At 45.0% G+C, this 17373-nt stretch overlaps 1 protein-coding gene across 1 annotated transcript in view; it reads left to right on the forward strand.

Moving 5' to 3' along the window:
- The window catches only part of LOC119060254 (putative tetratricopeptide repeat protein 41), a 69768-nt gene that overhangs the window by 19404 nt on the left and 32991 nt on the right, over positions 1-17373 (forward strand). Inside the window, exons 4-7 of the mRNA XM_037160259.2 lie at positions 3272-3486; positions 9168-9328; positions 11110-11551; positions 14271-14510. Of these exons, the coding sequence (XP_037016154.2) occupies positions 3272-3486; positions 9168-9328; positions 11110-11551; positions 14271-14510 (1058 nt within the window). The remainder of the gene's footprint in view (positions 1-3271; positions 3487-9167; positions 9329-11109; positions 11552-14270; positions 14511-17373) is intronic.

The raw sequence follows: 17373 nt of genomic DNA on the forward strand, positions 1-17373 counted from the left end.
GCAGCTGTATTCCTTCCATCCTCATCCTCCAGCTCTTCCCACAGATGTCATTGATGCTTTGGGAGTTGTATGGTTTGGGATGAGCCCCAGTGGCCCAGTGGCTTAGGGCTGTCCTTCACCGCCTCTGACCCCACCTCAGCACCCACCAGCTCAGCCCACTAAGGCGGAGCTACCGGCATTCTGGTGGTTCTGGGAACCCATGCCAGGAGGAAGAGAAGTTATTTGGTTCATGTAGCATGGCACTCATCAAGGTTTTTAAGACCACAGGATTTAAAACATATAGATGGTGCATTACAAATTCTTAGGTTTGAATAGGCAAAGCTATAGAGACAGAAAGTAGGTGAGGGGATGAGGGTGGAGAGGAAACAGAATGACTTAAGGGGGAGAAGTTTCTTTTGGGGGTTCAGATAGTGGTGATACTTCAACAACCTTGTGAATATACTGAAAACCATTGAATTGTACACTTAAAATGGTGATTTGGGGGGTATGTGAATTACCTCTCACTTAGGTTATAATTTTAAGTACTTTAGAGTGAATGAGAAATTTAATGCATTTTATTGCAATTAAACAACTACAGTTGTGCCCATAAAATACAATTAAATAAGTCATTTGAGATGACCCATGTGGAATCCTTCAGAGCTCTGTTTGCTTTTGCTGGTTGGAAAAAAAATACTCTGTGCTGTAATTTTCTGAATAGTGTGTAAAGGTAACAGAAAAGGGCGTTCTCTTGAAGTTTCAAAGTATTGTGTTCATAACCAGTCATCTAGAGCAAATAGCATTTTTCCCCCTCATTTTGGAAGGAGCCACAGAATGCTTTGTAATGTTTTCATTTTTCTATTTGTTCTTGAGAAGAAATCATCAAGACCCTAGCCTCATTATGTAGATGTATTATCTTTGTATTTTTCCCTTACTGATTTTACCTGCTAAGCGCTCGGAATAGTTTTAGACACAGGGGATATGGCAGTGAGCAAAAGAGGCAAAACTCTCCGGTAATAATTTCACAGTATAGACAAATATCGAGTCATTGTGTTGTACTCATACAACTAGTATGATGGTATATGTCAATTGTCTCAGTTTAAAAAAGAACAAACAGAAGAATTACATCTATATATATTCTAAGATCTACACAGAGGGAAAATGCATAGAAAAAGACGAAAGGGAAATGGGATGAAAAAGAAAAGAAAAATCCCTGCCTCCATGGAACTTACACATGGGGACAGGTAGTAAGCATAATAAATATGTAAAAAATGTAGTAGGTTAGGTGCCTTTGAGTGCTATGGAGCAAAATGAAAACTCGAAAGGGAGTAAGCCATCTGGCAGGAGAGAAGGTAGCATTTGGGAAACTTCTGGAAACGAGGGAGGGAGGAAGCTTTGCAAATATGGGTTAGAAGGACGGCCCAGACAGAGGGAACAGCGGGCACAGAGGCCCCGGGTCCCCTGGGTCAGGAGGAGCGGCAGGGAGGCTGGGCAGCTGGGAGGAAGTGAGAGCTGTGGGGAGGGCACCTAACGGCCGGGGGGGTGTGGGTTTTGTCTGGTCTCATGGGTCATCGTCAGGACTTCACTGCTTTTGAGCTGAGCAGTGACCTGTGTGACGTATTCGAAGGCTCACTCTGGCAGCGTGGCTGAGGATGGACTGAACAAGGGACAAGGTGGAAGTGAGACAGAAAATCAAATTCTGCCATTCAAATTTGATGGCTAAATAATTAAAGCAATGAGATACTGTTTCTGATTTGTATAAATGGAGATAGAATTCTTTTTTTAAGCATTTTTATTTAATTATTGTTCAAGTACAGTTTTCTGTCTTTTACTCCCATCCCAGCCCACCCCCCAATGCTCCCCACCTCCCTCCTATTTCCACCCCCCTTAGTTTTTGTCCATGTGTCCTTTCTACTTGTTCCTGTGAATCCTTTCCCTTTTCTCCTGAAATTCTTTCCCCTCTGGTTCTTGTCAGCCTGTTCTGTATTTCAGTGTCTTTGGTTATATTTTGCTTGCTTGTTTGTTTTGATGTTTAGCTTCCTGTTAAAGGTGAGATCATATGGTATTTGTCTTTCACCGCCTGGCTTATTTCACTCAGCATAATGCTTTCTGGTTCCATCCATGCTGAGGCAAAGGGTAGTAGCTCCTTCTTTCTTTCTGCTGCATAGAATTCCATTGTGTAAATGTACCATAGTTTTTGGATCCATTCATTTACTGATGGGCACCTAGGTTACTTCCAACTCTTGGCTATTGTAAATTGTGCTGCTGTGAACATTGAGGTGCATAGGTTCTTCTGGATTGGTGTTTCTAGAATTCTTATGGAGTAACTAGTAGTTAATGATTCTGCTCTGGGATTCTTATTTTAATGGGTCTTCAGACTCATCCTCTTGATTCGCTAACACTGAATATCAATCAGGTTTATTTATTTTCTTTCCGTCACTCATTCAACACTTTATGATCAGGTACTGTGCCATTCACTAACTACACCATAGAGAATGAAATAGGCCTGGTATCTGCCCTGAAGGAACTTGCAGCAATGAAAACTTGCCGGACATGTATTTGCTATGTCTCAGTGTGTAAGGAGCAGGTCTAGAGTCTCTAAGCGGTGCACCCGCAGACCTGGGAATCCTCTGCATGCCCGGAAGCTTTTCACTAAAAATTAAGCAACGGGCCAAGCTCATTTCTGCTCATGCCAGTTCAAGGGAATCATACTTCTGCTGTAGCACAAGCCAGAAGACCCTGGTAGAGGAGCAGGCTGCTTACTCCTCCGTGAGTCGCTAACGACTATGGTCATCTCATCATTGAGTTTCTAATGTCATGGCGATCAGGATTGATGGGTACCCTCAGCACATGAGGGCTTGAATTTTTTATTCTCTCCTAGTATGATGTTACACGGGGGGCCAGTCTGCTGGTGGTGGCTGTTACTCTGGGGAGGGATGGGCAGGGCAGATACAAGGACAGTGGACTGACTTGGTAGAGTCTCCCTCCCTGGGCCCTTGGCGTAACCCTATGTTCATATTGGACAACCCTTGGGTCTGTGTAGCCGAAACGGCGTTATGAGGTTGCCATCTCCCTACTGCCCTGATTTTACATGGGACAGAGCTACAGCCCAGAGGGTTTTATTGGGAGCCAACTGAGGTCCAAGTTGAGAGACCAGAGTTCCATACCTTAGAGACAAACATGTGTGGGAAAAATTTTCCACCCTCCATCCATCCCTCCCTCTTTCCCTTAGTAAATATTCTTCGTCAAGAGTATTTGCTAACATTTACTAATATTTTACCGCTTTATTTTTCAGAATACATTCTCCTTCAAGCTCCGAGTCTATTTTGCTCTTATCTGGAGAACGCGGTTGTGGGAAGTCCACTCTGATTGCCAGCTGGGTGAATCGTTTCAAAAAGAAATATCCAAATATCCCGATGATCCCCTACTTTGTGGGCAGCACCTGTGAAAGCAGTGACATCATGTCTGTGATACATTACTTCATCACAGAATTACAGGGCAAAAACTATGGTAATGCGCTCAAACTTCCACATGTATTCAGAAAATTGTGTTAGAAAGCAGTTATTCTGCCTTCTGTTCACGTGGCTATTTTCCTCTTGTTTTAATCTAAAGCCTCTATTGTTTCAGCTACATAGGTGTCCATTTCTTCTCACAGAATTAAATTTTCTTCCTCCCTCCCTTCTCCCCTCCCCTCCTTACCTCCTTCCTTCCTTCACCAAGTATCGAGAACTCCATGTGCCAGGGCGCTGCTCTAGGCAGTGGGGATACAACACTGAACAAAATGGACAAAATCCTTTACCCTCCTGGAGTCTTCATGTTACTGGGGAAGGCGGGGAGGACAGGGAGTTAACTCACTAGATACAAGGTGTAGACTGTTCGATGGTAAATTCTATGGAGAAAAATAAAGCAGAGGAAGAAGGTAAGCAGTACTGCATGCACGAATTGCTAGAATTTAAAAACTGTAGCCTGGCAGAGCCTAACTGAGCCTTACGCAGACGTTCTCCGTCTGAGTAAACATCTGAAGGAGGCAGCCAGGCCGACATCTCAGAGGAAGCTTCCCCATCAAAGGAGACGAGAAGAAGACATCCTCCAAGGCAGGACGTGGCTTTCAACTATTGTTCCTCCTCCTCAATTCCAAGACCGTTTACTGAGCACACTCATTTACTCGTTCATTCATCCAGAGTATGTCTTGGTTGTCAGCTCTGTGTCAGGCACTGTCTGGGTTCTGGGTACATAAGAGTGAGTCAGGCAAATGAGGTCACGGCTCCCATAGATAGGATGTCCCAGTTGAGAAAGGCAGATAAAATAAACAGGAAACCTATCAAATAGTGATAAATGCCATGCAAAGCGAAGTGATGAGGTGATAGGGTGGCTTTCAGATTGAGTGACCAGGGAGTATGTCTCTGTATTAGAGTGATTCTAGGTAATGTAACAAATCTCATTTCAGTGGCTTCTCAAATGCAGTTTCTCACTCATAACACGGGCCAGTATGGAGTTCCTAGTTAGGTGACAAGTAGCTTCTTGCCACATAGTGATTTGGGGACACATGCTCCTTCCATCTTGAGGTTGTGTGGATGGTATAAGGCCTCAACTCAGAACTTTCTGCTTTTGGCTAAAGTGGGAAAAAAGTGGAAAAGGCACACCGGTTGTTCCTTTCGAGCTCCAGCCTGACAGCGATAAGCACCGCTTCTACTCTCATTCTTCCAGCAAGAGCCTGGCTGCGCAGAGCCTGCCTAGCCCCACGGGAATCCGGGGGTAGGGAGCTTACCCCGCGCCCTGGCAGGGGGAGCACGGACTTCTGTAGGACAGGCAGCCCTCTCTGCAACAGTCTCCAGGGACAGCTCACAGACAGGGAGCAGCCAGCCATGTGGCAATCAGCAGGAAGAACATTCCAGGCAGAGGGAACAGCGAAAGTAATACAGGCCATAAGCTGGAAACCAAGTTGAGTGAGCAAGGAAGGGGACGAAGGCCAGCGTGACCAGACTGTAGTGGGCCACAGCGGCGGTCGTACCGGGTGAAGCCGGAGGTGAAGGCCGGGCTACTTCATATTAGAGTCTTATAGGACGGAATGTTAGGTCTGGATTCTACTGAGTGCTGTTAACCCAAAAGTAAAAAGGCCTAAGTGGGAGGCAACCAATATTGAGATAAAAGAAGAATAGCTATTCAGGAAGCACAGATTTGGGCAGAAGTCCAAAGAGTGTTCTGATTTAGAGACAAAGACAAGGGGTTATTTATGAGAAGGGAGGGAACAGTGACATCAGTAGAAGGAAGGCTCTTCTATTGGTGCAGACAAGCCAACATAGTGACAGTAACTGTAAACAGTATTTTAAGTCAGGTAGACTTTGGTCCAGTAGTCATATATCTGCTTTCTTGACCTGAGCAGGAGCTGAGGGTGCTGTGAAGGAGGGCAGTAGCCGTGGGGGTAGCAGGCTTTGGATGGACTGACAATTTGCTAAGGAATCAAACGTGGGCGTTGAAGGAGAGGGTGGAAGTGAGGATAACTCCTAATTTGGGCTTTAGGGAACTAGGTGATGAGGGCTGCTCACTGAGATGGGACAGCATTGGAGGGGCTGGGCAGTGGCTTCTGAGCGGAATCAGAAGCTCTGCTTTGAACGTGAGATGTTAAGATACAGGGTATGTACGGGGAGTGACAACAGTCAGGTGGGATCTACCTCTGTTCTAGGAGCAGTTGGGGCGCTCGACTGATAGGGAGCTGCGTGACCTTGAGCAAATTATTTTAACTCTCCGTGGCTCAACTTCCCCATCTGAAAAATGTGGGCCTTAAAAAAATGAAAAACGAAGGCACTTGGCACAGTGCTTGGCACATAGTAACTACCGATAAATATTAGCCATTATCATCCTCATCACCAGGTGCCCACTGTGCATTTGCACGTGTGTGCATGTCTGACTTCCTGCTTTTGGGAATCCATCTGTTCTTACCCGGGGCTGGTGCCCATGTGTGTGCCTCCAGGGGCTGAGTGGGGCACGGGGCCCAGGGTGAGTTGCAATGGACGCAGATTACCTCGGTGTGAAGGGACAGATAGTTGAGCTTCTTTCTGTGTGTGTGGTAAGTGTCTGTAAGTGGAGTGGACGTGTGCTCACGCGTTCTCCGTGGGTGCCTTTCTCAGGGCGTGTAAAGACGTTGACATTAAAACTACGGGCAGCAGGTGTGGCTGGCTCCAGGAGATGGCTAATCCCCCTCAGGCACATCCAGAAGGTGTTCATTGTGGCCACACTGAAGCTGGATAAGACACGCCCAATTAGGAGTTTACTCCCAAAGTGAATTGTTATTTTAATGAGGCGTTTTCAGTGCTGAAAGCCCCTAATAAAAACAGCTGCTGTCTTTCAAACAAACAAATCTTTAGTGGGACAGAATAGAATAAATTCAGGAATGGCCTATGATACTTGACAGCCAGGTGACACCCCCTATCCCTGAAAGAACACCTCTCCTTTTTGTCAGTCACTAAGTCATTTTGTTACAAAGTATCCTGGGATGTATCAGTTAACTGTTTTCCTCTCTCCATAAATTCACCCATTCCCACGGGGGCGTTCAAATACTCCAGACGTTACCATTTTAATTAGGTAATAGGCCTCGTCGTTTAGTAGAGACAGTTGGCCCTGCCAGAATAAGGAGAAATGTGTGGGCTCATTTATCCATACTAATAGCGCTGACTTTATCTTCAACATCATTTTGAGAAACAATGATTTTATTGCCCAACATGTGGTTTTATTTTTTATTTTTATTTTTTAATTGCTCAACGTGTGATTTTAAAAACACTGAACATACGCTTTCCTTCGTCCACAAGCATCATCATCCTTGACAACTTGTTTTTTGGCCCAGGACTGTATTTTTGACGATGATGATTAGTGATATTGTGCTTCATGATTGTCAGGTTCTGTGTCGTTTGTGAGGTTGGTTCACAATCGTTTTGTTACTTAACCTCTGTGGCAGCTTTGAGATGGCTGAACAATCCCTGCCTCCCAGATGAAGCATAAACACCAAAAAAATGGTGACAACAAAGCTTGAACCGCTGTCTTTAATGATTACTTGTTGTTTGAAGAAAAACTACTAGGAAAACGTGTGTTTTAAAAGCCCCTGATGATCCGTGTGCTCACGTCTCTTCCCGTCTCTAGGCCTCAGCTTCCTCATCTACAAAACGAGAGGCGCGGACTAGACTAGATGAGGTCCAAGAACACCTTCTGCTCTAAAATTCTGGCATTTAGGGCCTGAGTTTGAAAGATTTTAAAAAACACTGGAAGGATGAAGCACCCAGATGAACATTTCTCCTCTTGCTCTTGAATATGTTTTATATCGGGTGACACACGTTCAAACTCTCTCTTTTTTGCTGCCTTTTCCTTTATGTCTCACATTTAGGTACAACTTGCAAGTTATTGATTTTAGGGTCATTTTCTCATATAAGAATATCTATAAAAATCAATTCAACCCTCTACTGTAATATAAAAGATGAGATAAAGTTATTTATGATAAAATAACGTGTATTTCCACATGTAAATGCTCAGAACTGATCGGATGGAAGGCAGTGGAGTGGGCAGGTGCCTTCCTCTTTACTGCAAACAGCCGTGAGCAGGAGCTGGAGGAGTTTGCTGACGTGGTGTGCTCTGTTCAGGGCTCAAACATCATCCACCATATTGCTCTCAGGGTTGTGATTTTATGAAATGGTGAACAAATCTTGGTATCATTTAAGATGAAATAATATATAATCTTCTATCAGTTTAAATGGCAGTTGAATTCATAAAATTCAATGTGTTTTTAACCCACGGGGGAAAGAATGTTTACTTGGAAAATGGAGTTGGATTCAAGCTAGGTAATTATAAAGCTTCCCCCGCCCCGCCCCACCCTTAAGTGCCTTACAGAACCTTTGAAAGTCAGGTAGATCAGAGACAGAGCTTCCCTGTCCTGTGTTGTAGGATGTCTAGAGCCCCTGGAGCACCCCTGGTGAGTTTCCTTGCTGTAAACAACCTCCTGCTTCCTGAATGTTCTTGTACCTCCCTAGCTCCAGGCCTTCACGGAGGCCTCGTCTGGCTGGGTATAGCCTCGCCCTCGTTTCTACCTGTGCATTCTTCAGGGCTTGTCTCACATGTCATCTCCATGAAGCTTTTCTTTGCTGTGCTGGTTCTGCATCAAACTCCAGCAGACTTCAGACTCATATTCTGCTTTCAAAAGTGTGTGTGTGTGTGTGTGTGTGTGTGTGTGTGTGTGTATCTACTGAACCCATTTCTACTTCCCTTAACTCCTTTACTTTGTATAATGGATCATTTTATCTCCCTCATCTCCAAGTCATCTAGCATAGAATCTTTCTCATAATAGGCATCTGGTAAATATTTGTCAAGCATAATCACTCCAAATGGCTCTAACGGAACCTTAGTGCATTTGAGAGACTTAGTCCATTAGAGCTTCTTTGCATAACTTCATTTTTTAGATTCTAATACGCCTAAGTTTCTTCAGAAAATACTACTTTTGAAAAATAAAAGCAAGATGGAGTTGTGTGTAGTAAAATGCTCTTTGAATGTTGGTAGTTGATTATAATTTTAGGTTGCTGCTACCATGTCACTTCATGGCAGTTTGAAAGTTGGTCTTTGCATATTATGCCCTTTACCCTTTGCTGGTCGACAACTTAGGTCTCCCTGATGATTTTTGGAATCCAAGGTTCAGGGTCCCATGTTGTGGGAAGAGGAGTTTAGGGTTGCTTATGTTAGGCCGAAGATGTGCTAGGACCAAAAAGAGACCAAGCACCGGGTGGGAGATGCCATGTGTGTGCACCGCTGGGCTGCCCAGGGTGGTGGCTGTGGCCGTGGCCCCTACAAAGGCACCTGAAGTAAAAGGGGCTGCAGGAACTTCATAGATCACAGTAATCTAACTTCTCTCTCTTCCTATCCCACTCTCTGTAACACAATTTTTGCATTTTGGGAAATGAGAATAATGTTTTGGGTCATACAAAGTATTTTTTACATAAAATCCTGCAAACGTACAGGAGACATCTGGTGGTAAATATCATGATCTGTTTTGGGTCGAATATTCTGAGGCTGCTAATGACACGGCCACGTGTGTGTCAGCTGCGCAGCTGTAACTAGCACCCGTGGCTCCCAACCCCTCTGCTTCCCCATCCCGTGAAATGCTCTAGCAACGATGGAACCATTTCCCCTCATTTTAGCAAATTTCTGTGCTACAGGTACTCAGCTTGAAACCGACATTCTTAGCGAAGACTCACATGTCTTGGTCTTTCCGCTTCTCGTAGAAGCGTTCATTGCTTCCATCAGTGTAAAGCCATGTGTACTTGTACTTGATGGAATTGAAGAGTTGGTTGGCATTTATGGCATTTCAGGACATAAGGTAACCTCTTTTTAAAATAATACCTATTTTATAAGGAAAACCCCCCATAATTTAGAACATACCTCTCCATTGCATTGTATATCTATAGCGATAGCCAGCATCGCTTACAGTTACTGCTCTACATGTTATGGGACAGATACTTATCCAGCACTCACAGTGGGCCAGGCACCATTCTAGGAACCCCAGACATCTCAACATATTTAATTCTCACAACAACTGTATGAAAGAAAGGCTGTGATCATCACCCTGTTGACCCCACAGAGGGGACTCAGCATGGAGACAGACACTGGTGGACTGGGAACTCAGAAATGGGAAGTCTGGTTCTAGAGACTGTGGCCTTGACTGCTGCTTGGTTCTGCCCCAGGATCTTATACTTCGATTGGGCATTCATTTGGCCCCTGTTGTGTTCTTTATGTCGTATATTTTGATTGGCCTCATCTATGCTGATTTCACACTTACCAAATCCCGTTCATTGGTTACTATCTTTAGGTTTTCCCTGTTTGAAGTAATGTATTAATGGAAGCTCTAACTCGTCTCGGTATCAATCATTACTTTGTGAAACAGTTCCTCTAAAACTATAAAATATATGTAGTTATAAATTATGTAAGTGATACATGTTTCTCACAGGAAATATGATAAAGAAGAAGAGAACAGAAAATTAAATGTCCTCATAGTCTCACCACTGTTAAACTTGCATAGCCTTCTTTTTCCTATGGGTGTCTGTATGCACAGATTACATGTTTTCTTATGTAGATGAAGTTACACACCATATTGTTTTATACTTTGATTTTTAATCTAATACATGCCGACCACCTTCCATTCAACAAATAATTGTTGACTACTTACTGTGGGAAAGGCACTATAAGCTGAGCTTTCCTCCTCGTAGGAAATGGCAGATGTTAATGACATCATCACATGAGTAAGTATAGACGTGCAACTGTGACAAGTGCTGCCAAAGATCAGCACTTGTAGTGTCCTGAGAGCCTCTCATGAAGGGACTTGACTTTGGGGAGGGGTTCATGGAAGAGGCGCGAGGCAGAGCTCTGCAGAGGACAAGGGGCTGTCCGGGCAGTTACCTGAAGCAGTCTGGTGCCGTGACTAGGAAACTGTCTCTGGAGCCCGACCCTCAGCTTCAGTCCCAGCTCCGCTTACCCTGGGAATGAATTAGAGAAGACGTTTAGCCTCTTGGTGCCTCAGTTTCCTGCTCTGCCTTTCTATAGGGTTGATAGGAGGACTGAATGAGTTAGTGTATTAAATTGTGCTCGGGATTTAATTTATAAAGGGACGACTGAGTGGTGGGAAGGGCTGTTACAGGAACTTACAAGGATCTTATTAGGAGTTGATTTGATTCCAAAGTAAAAACCATTTAGCTCAAGATAACATCACTGAACAAAGTGACGATTCTTCAGTGGAAAACAGTGTCTGTCTTTTCAATTGCGAATGGTTCGGTTTGCACTGCCTTGGGGTTCCTTCAGTCATAACTACAGTCCATTCTTCAGAAGTCTAGGATTTTGGTAAAGTATTGATATTTGCTTGTAGGAACCTCTGTTTAGGGTCCACATTTTACTATCAAATCCACAGCAGACAGGTGTCAGTCAAATATGGTTCTATGCAATGGGAATTAGTGTTTTCTTATCACCATATTGCTGACTTCCAAGATACTACTTAACATCCATAACTCCTACCCTTATCCTCTATTTGCTCCCTATATTCTACCAACTCTAAGATTAAAAACCACCAGGAAGTAGTTTTAAACTTTTCAAATGTCTTTGACTCCCCAGGCAAAAGATTTTTCTTGGCTGCCACGCTCGCTGTCTCCCCATTGCAGACTCATCATGAGCACCGTCCCCACCAGCCTGTCTCACAAGTCTCTGTGCGCCCGCCCCGACGTGAGGACGGTGGAGCTCATTAGCACAGAAGACGAACAAGTGAAATTAAACATCTTGAGGCAGTATCTCTCCATTCCCAACAAGGACCCCTTCCAACAGATCAGACAGACTTTGAGCCAAAAAGCGAACCTGAGTCCTTTAAAACTCACAATCCTAGCAAATGAGTTGAAAGACTGCAGGATCTACCGGAATGAGTTTCAGTGTCTGAAGGAGTACTTGGAGGTGGACTCTATTCAGGAGCTCTGGGGGCTGATTCTGAAACGCTGGACTGAAGATTATAGTTGGACTTTTAAACAAAAACAGGCACATTCAGATACCATGACTTCGGGAGTAGGTATGTATTCACAGGGAGGAAGATACAGGGGTGGACCCCCAACCTGGGGGAAGGGTCTTGGGACAGGGCTGTCAGAGAAAATACAGGAAACCCAGTTAAACTTGAATTTCAGATAAGCAACAAATACTTTTTTAGTGTAAGCATGTCCCAGATAGTGCATAGGACATACACTAAAAATTATTTGAACTACAGATAAACAATTAATGTTAAGTGTAAGTATATCCCAGATTTTCATGGGACATACTGCTACCAACAATGAATTTGTGGTTTACCTGAAATTCAGATTTATCTGGATGCTTTGTGTTTTTATTTGCTAAACCTGGCATCCTGTTGGGGTAGTTCTGTGGGTTGACTCTAAGGAGAATTGTATTAGGCACACGTCAGTCACATTTTGCAGTGGTCTAAGAAATGGGCCTTTATTTATTTCTATAACTCTCTTGAATCTCTTTTGAGCTTACAGTCCAACTGATGGCAGAAAACCATCAGTTTTCAGGCTAATTCCATCAATTTAGTTCATTTTCAGTCAATTCAGGGTTTTTTTCTTTTTCTTTTTTTTAAGTCAAGCAAGGATTTGTGTCCTTCCTGTGTCCCCACTGGGTTAAGCTTAGATCCAAGGGCCTTAGTGCTGGGTGTCCTTGATTGTTATCTGTCCCTTCTGTGTTCCACTGAGGTGGCTGTGGCCCCAGATGGTCCAATGGTACTGATGTTTCTCCATTTCTGGCATCCATCCTTTAAGAGGCCTGCTTCCCTGTCTGTTCTTGGGTTATTTCATCTATGCTGCCATCTGAGGCCTCTCTCTTCAGCTAACTTCTGCACACTTCTGGAGCCTACAGTCTTGTAGACACTCAATATTCCCGACAGTGAATGTCTGTTTACTGCACCACTTAGAGGTCCAGACCCCACAGATCTCCCCCAAGGCCCAAGGCCATTTCTCCAGTCTGGTTCTTCCCAGGCTCCCGACTGGAAGCAGAGCTCAGGTCCTCCCTACTGTTCAGGGAGCACCCTGGGGGTTGCTCTCCCCCTGTTCAAAGCCAGCTGGGGTTCAGGGAGGACATTCCCTGCTCAGAAACCCCCTTGAGCAGCTCCATCGCTTTCTTCTCTCACTCCTACACCTTTCTTAGTTCAGCAAAATCTCTTTTCTTCCTGGGTGGGGAAAAAAGTTTTCTTTAGATCCTCCTGTCATTGTCTGAACCCATTGTTTGTTAAAAAAAACCCCATTCCTTTAGTTGGCCAGGAATTCGTCTTTTCCATATTCAACAATCAGGTTTTTAAGTGTCAAAGATTGTTCTCACAAATCGCTGTCTGTGAGCACTTGAGTTCTTCTCTGTCATTTCTGCTCTAACAACTTTCTTGTAAGGTGGTGACTTTCCAGTGGAGTAGGGATGGATGGGAACTTGGGCAGGGAGAGAGAAGCAGAAATACTCGGAATGGGAGACACATTGCTTGGTACTGCAGCTTGTTGTCCTCCCCCAGTTTTTGCTCTGGAGTTTGCATTTTCTTCTTGCAGAGAAAATTGACTTCAGATTTAGCGTGCCCTCCCCTGACCTGCAAGTAGGTAGAAACAAGGTCTCTAGAAGAATCACTCAGGCTGAGTGGTCCCTGGCTGAGCCTATGGCTATCCCTACAACTTCAGGAGTGTGCAGGAAGTCCAGCCTTTTCTCTCCCCCAGCGGCTAGCCTTTCCCGGGTGACTTTCTTCCTCCCAGAACTGCCCACTGGCCCCACTCAGGCTCGGAGCTCTGCCACTGGTGCAGGAAGAACTTGGTGAAGTGGGTAAACCTCAGAGGAAGCTTACACAGGTGGGGTTGAACAGCTGCCTCTGCTTGAAGACAGAATGCATCCTGGGTTCATTCCTCAATTGTATAGGAAGTCAATTCAGATGTATAGGAAGTCAATTCAGTTGTATAGGAAGTCAATTCAGAGTGGGACCTCATTGTCATTTCTCTCAATGGACTAGGGACTCTTTAGAGTTTGTTGACCACAAAGCCAGTGGGAAACCCAGTTGTGTTGGGAAAAATCTGAGGGTCAGGTGAGTAAGAACAGCTGGCTCAAGTGGCGCCTGTGGGTGGTACACACAGGACAGCAGTCACACAGAAAAAGCACTCAACCCGTAAATGCAAGCCTCATGTTTGGAAATCTTAATAAAGATTGCGGAGCAGAAATGCTAAGGATAATAATCGGCAAGCACGCCAGCTGGTCACCATAGCTAATATGGATTAGTTGTGACAATGCAGGTGATGACTTAATGGTTAAGAATATGGGTTCTAGACCTGGCTGGTTGGCTCAGTGGAGTGAGTGCCGGACTGTGAACCAAAAGGTCACCATTTCGATTCCCACTCAGGGCATGTGCCTGGATTGCAGGTCAGGTCCCCAGTTGGGGTGTGCAAGAGACATTGATCACTGTTAACTCTCACACATTGATGTTTCTCTCCTTTCTCCCTTCCTTCCTGTCTCCCTAAAAATAAATAAATAAAATCTTAAAAATATATATGGGTCCAGCAGCCAGGCCGTCTGCATTGCAATCCCCATTCTGTGTGTCCTTGGGTGAGTTACTTCACTTCTCTGTGCTTCTTCTCTCTCAGTTGTGAGACAGCGGCAATTCTAGTATCTACCATAGGATGACTGAAAGAATCAGGTTAGTCACATAAGACATTTAGAATGGAACCTGGCACATGTGAGCTGTTCTGTCAACCTTGTCCTTCCTTGTGTTGCCTACATAGGACTGGATGGCTGGGTGGCCGACACTCTGTGTTTACTGAGCATCTCGCATTGTGGGTTGGCCGAGGATGAGATACTGCAGCTTTTGGACAAGCTGGGCTACAGGAATCAATACAAAGTGAGCACGTTGCACTGGGCTGCCTTCCGCAACGCCACCAGCCCGTGGGTCCAGGAGAAGCCCAGCGGGCTCCTGTACTTCCGGCACCAGTCTCTACGGAGCGCCGTGGAGCACAAACTTCTCGGTAAGACCCGAATCTGTGCAAATTCCTGCTGGTTAAGGGGTGGTAAGTGTTGCATACAAGGGAAAGCCTGAAGCTGGGATTTCTCAAGTAGAAATGAATCTATAAACATGTATAAAAATGCTTATATAAATTAAGACTTGTACTTGGCTGACTTGAGTGGCTGAACATTCCAGGGTGTGTTTGCTTATTTGAGAGACTTCTGGCAGCAGGCAGTCTAGGGCTGTTCTGGTGGCACCAGGGTGTCATCTGGGACCCAGCTCCATGAATGTCCCTGGTGCACCACACCGGCTTACATTCTCAAAGTCACCTCATGCTCATGACCGCTAGAGGCCGCATGGCGGCTGGAGCACCAGCCACTGCATTTCAGACAATAGGAAGGAAGAAGGGAGGAAGAAAGGGTTGCATTTCCTTTTGAAGGGCTTTTCCAGAAATCTTCCACCAACATTTCCACTGTGTCTCTCCGACCCAGAACTTCGTCATTAGGCCACAGCTGGAAACGATGGAAGCCAGGGAGTAGAGGTTTCAACAGGTGCACTCGTACCTTAAACCAAGGTGGGATCTGTCATTAACAAAGAGGAAGGGAATGGCTGTTGGGTGGGGATTAGCAGACTGCCCTCATTCTTGAAATCAATTTTTATCCCCTTCGGAAAAAGACACAAGTCTAAACCTGAGAGACTGCGGCAATCACAGACCCAGCCCTAGCGGCAGAGAACTCCCATGACAGTTGTATCTTCCTCCAGGTCTGAGGACTTTACAAACCTTTAAATCACAGCCTCTGAAAAGACTCTGAGTGCTGTGCAAATTTCCTTTTACATTTCCTATGTTCTCGTTCACTTTTTGAAAGATGAATCCTGTTTTACACCTTTGTACGTTATAATTTTTCCAGCCATCTCTTACGTTACACAATGCAGCAAGAGAGCAGGGCGAGGAATGAAACTGTTCTCAGAAGTAATGTTGGCTCTTCTGTTCATTTGGTCTATGATGGGTTGCAATACACTCAACTTCTCTATCTTCTCAGGAACAATAACAATTCTGGAGGTGAGGGGACCAAAGCAGGGGTGTCCAACTCATTCTCAACTCATTGTGGTTGCCTTCAGAGGGCCCAATGTAGTTACATTTATACAGTCCTAAAATTGTTTTGGCCCTTTGAGGGCAACTGCAAGGCTAACGTGGCCCTTGGTGAAAATGAATTTGACACCTTTGGACTAAAGGGTCATGATGTGGCTGTTAAAATTCTGGATACACCCTGCACACCTTCTTGGCCCCATGAGCCCCCAAATAAAGTACGGCTGGCAATATTCACTATGGTCAGAAAACAACAACAAGAACAACAAGTTTTCATGCTGCAGAACCAGGCTGTAAATACCAGGCTTTGCTAGCAGGAATCGTAAGTGCCATAGTTCACTTCCATGCTGCTGGGCATGAGAAGCAAGCCAGTCCCACAGGCATGAAAAAGGGTCAAAATCTGGGGCTATGGGACTTCAGTCTGCTATCCTGTTCTTTGGTAAAAGGCAACTTTTTGACATGTTTTTGTCTAAATGTTATACTGATCATTTTGAGGCAAAATGGGCTCTTAGCCAGATACACCTGTCTACTTCTTTCTTTTGAAATTAGTCCTCCGTCTGGTATGGTATTCAACTTGAAATTTAGATTACTCCTGTTAGAAGTTGGCCAATCTAGAGAGACACTTTGATCCCTGGGCTCTGATGCAATAACCTCTTTCCCCTTTGGTTACTATACTTCCCTCTTTGGTCATATATACTTTGTACACATGTGTGTACATGTGTGTACACATACATGCATATCAATGGGGTGGAAAGAGAAAAGGGCTGATAGGAGAGTTGAAAAGCTGACAAATACTCTTCTAGTGGCTCAAGGCCATTATCACATCTTGTTAATATTGGCCGTAATAGCCACCATTTTTTTTAGTGCTTTCATGTTGGCATTCACTTCAGATACATTATTTCACCATAAGAAAACCAGATCTCAGCCAGGGGTCCCTCTCCCTTTGTCCCAAGGCAGCCAGGCCTGCAGGTGCCAGGGTGGTGCTGGTTCCGTGGAAGTGTGAGGAGTCATTTCCTGGGAGACCTGACCCATGCATGCCCTCCTCCCCCAAACCCACCCTTGTCAGGCTCTCAGGGGGCCATTCCTGGGAAGAGCCCTCTCTGTTTCTTCTTACAGCTCCTAACCCCATCAGAGTTCCCACAATCCAGTCTGCGGAGCCCACGTTTCAGCGTATGTTGAGTAGAGGGAGTCAGCAGAGCATAACAGTTGGAAGTGGGTTCCGGTGCAGGACTGGGGGTGAGCCCTGGCCCTCCAACTTCTGGGCTGATGACCTTGTCCATGTCATTTCACCACCCCATACACAGGCCCCATTGGTAAAATGATAAGCGTTCCAAATTCAAACATTTCTTCCTTTCAAACATTCAATGAGTTAATTTGCGTAGTTACGAGTACTTAGACTAGGCCTGGTCCACAGAAAATTCTCAAGAAATACTAGCCATTATGAATTCCCTTTTCATTTCCCCCCATCTCCCCTGTGGCCTCCCGCCCACAGCCTTTCCCAAGGTGATCTGTGCAATCAACTGGGGAGGCCTAAGGATCATCCCATTTCACCAGATACCCCCAAAGACGTCTGAATTCTCTGGGGGCCCACTCCAGTTACACTCAATAGATGCTTGCTGAATGAATGCACAGCTATTCCTGGACACTGTTTTGGGGTGTGCCATTTTAGAAGCCTCCACATCTGTTGTTTGGAGAGTCAGTACAGCCTGTGGTGTCTGCCTGCAGTAGAATCAGGATCTGGGGGGCAGAGCACCGGAGAGGGGGCGTGAGCCACCTGCATACGACACTGTCTTCATGG

This window comes from Artibeus jamaicensis, unplaced genomic scaffold (assembly GCF_021234435.1).
Source record: "Artibeus jamaicensis isolate MK-2021 breed Jamaican fruit bat unplaced genomic scaffold, CSHL_Jam_final contig_233, whole genome shotgun sequence".
Lineage (NCBI taxonomy): Eukaryota > Metazoa > Chordata > Mammalia > Chiroptera > Phyllostomidae > Artibeus > Artibeus jamaicensis.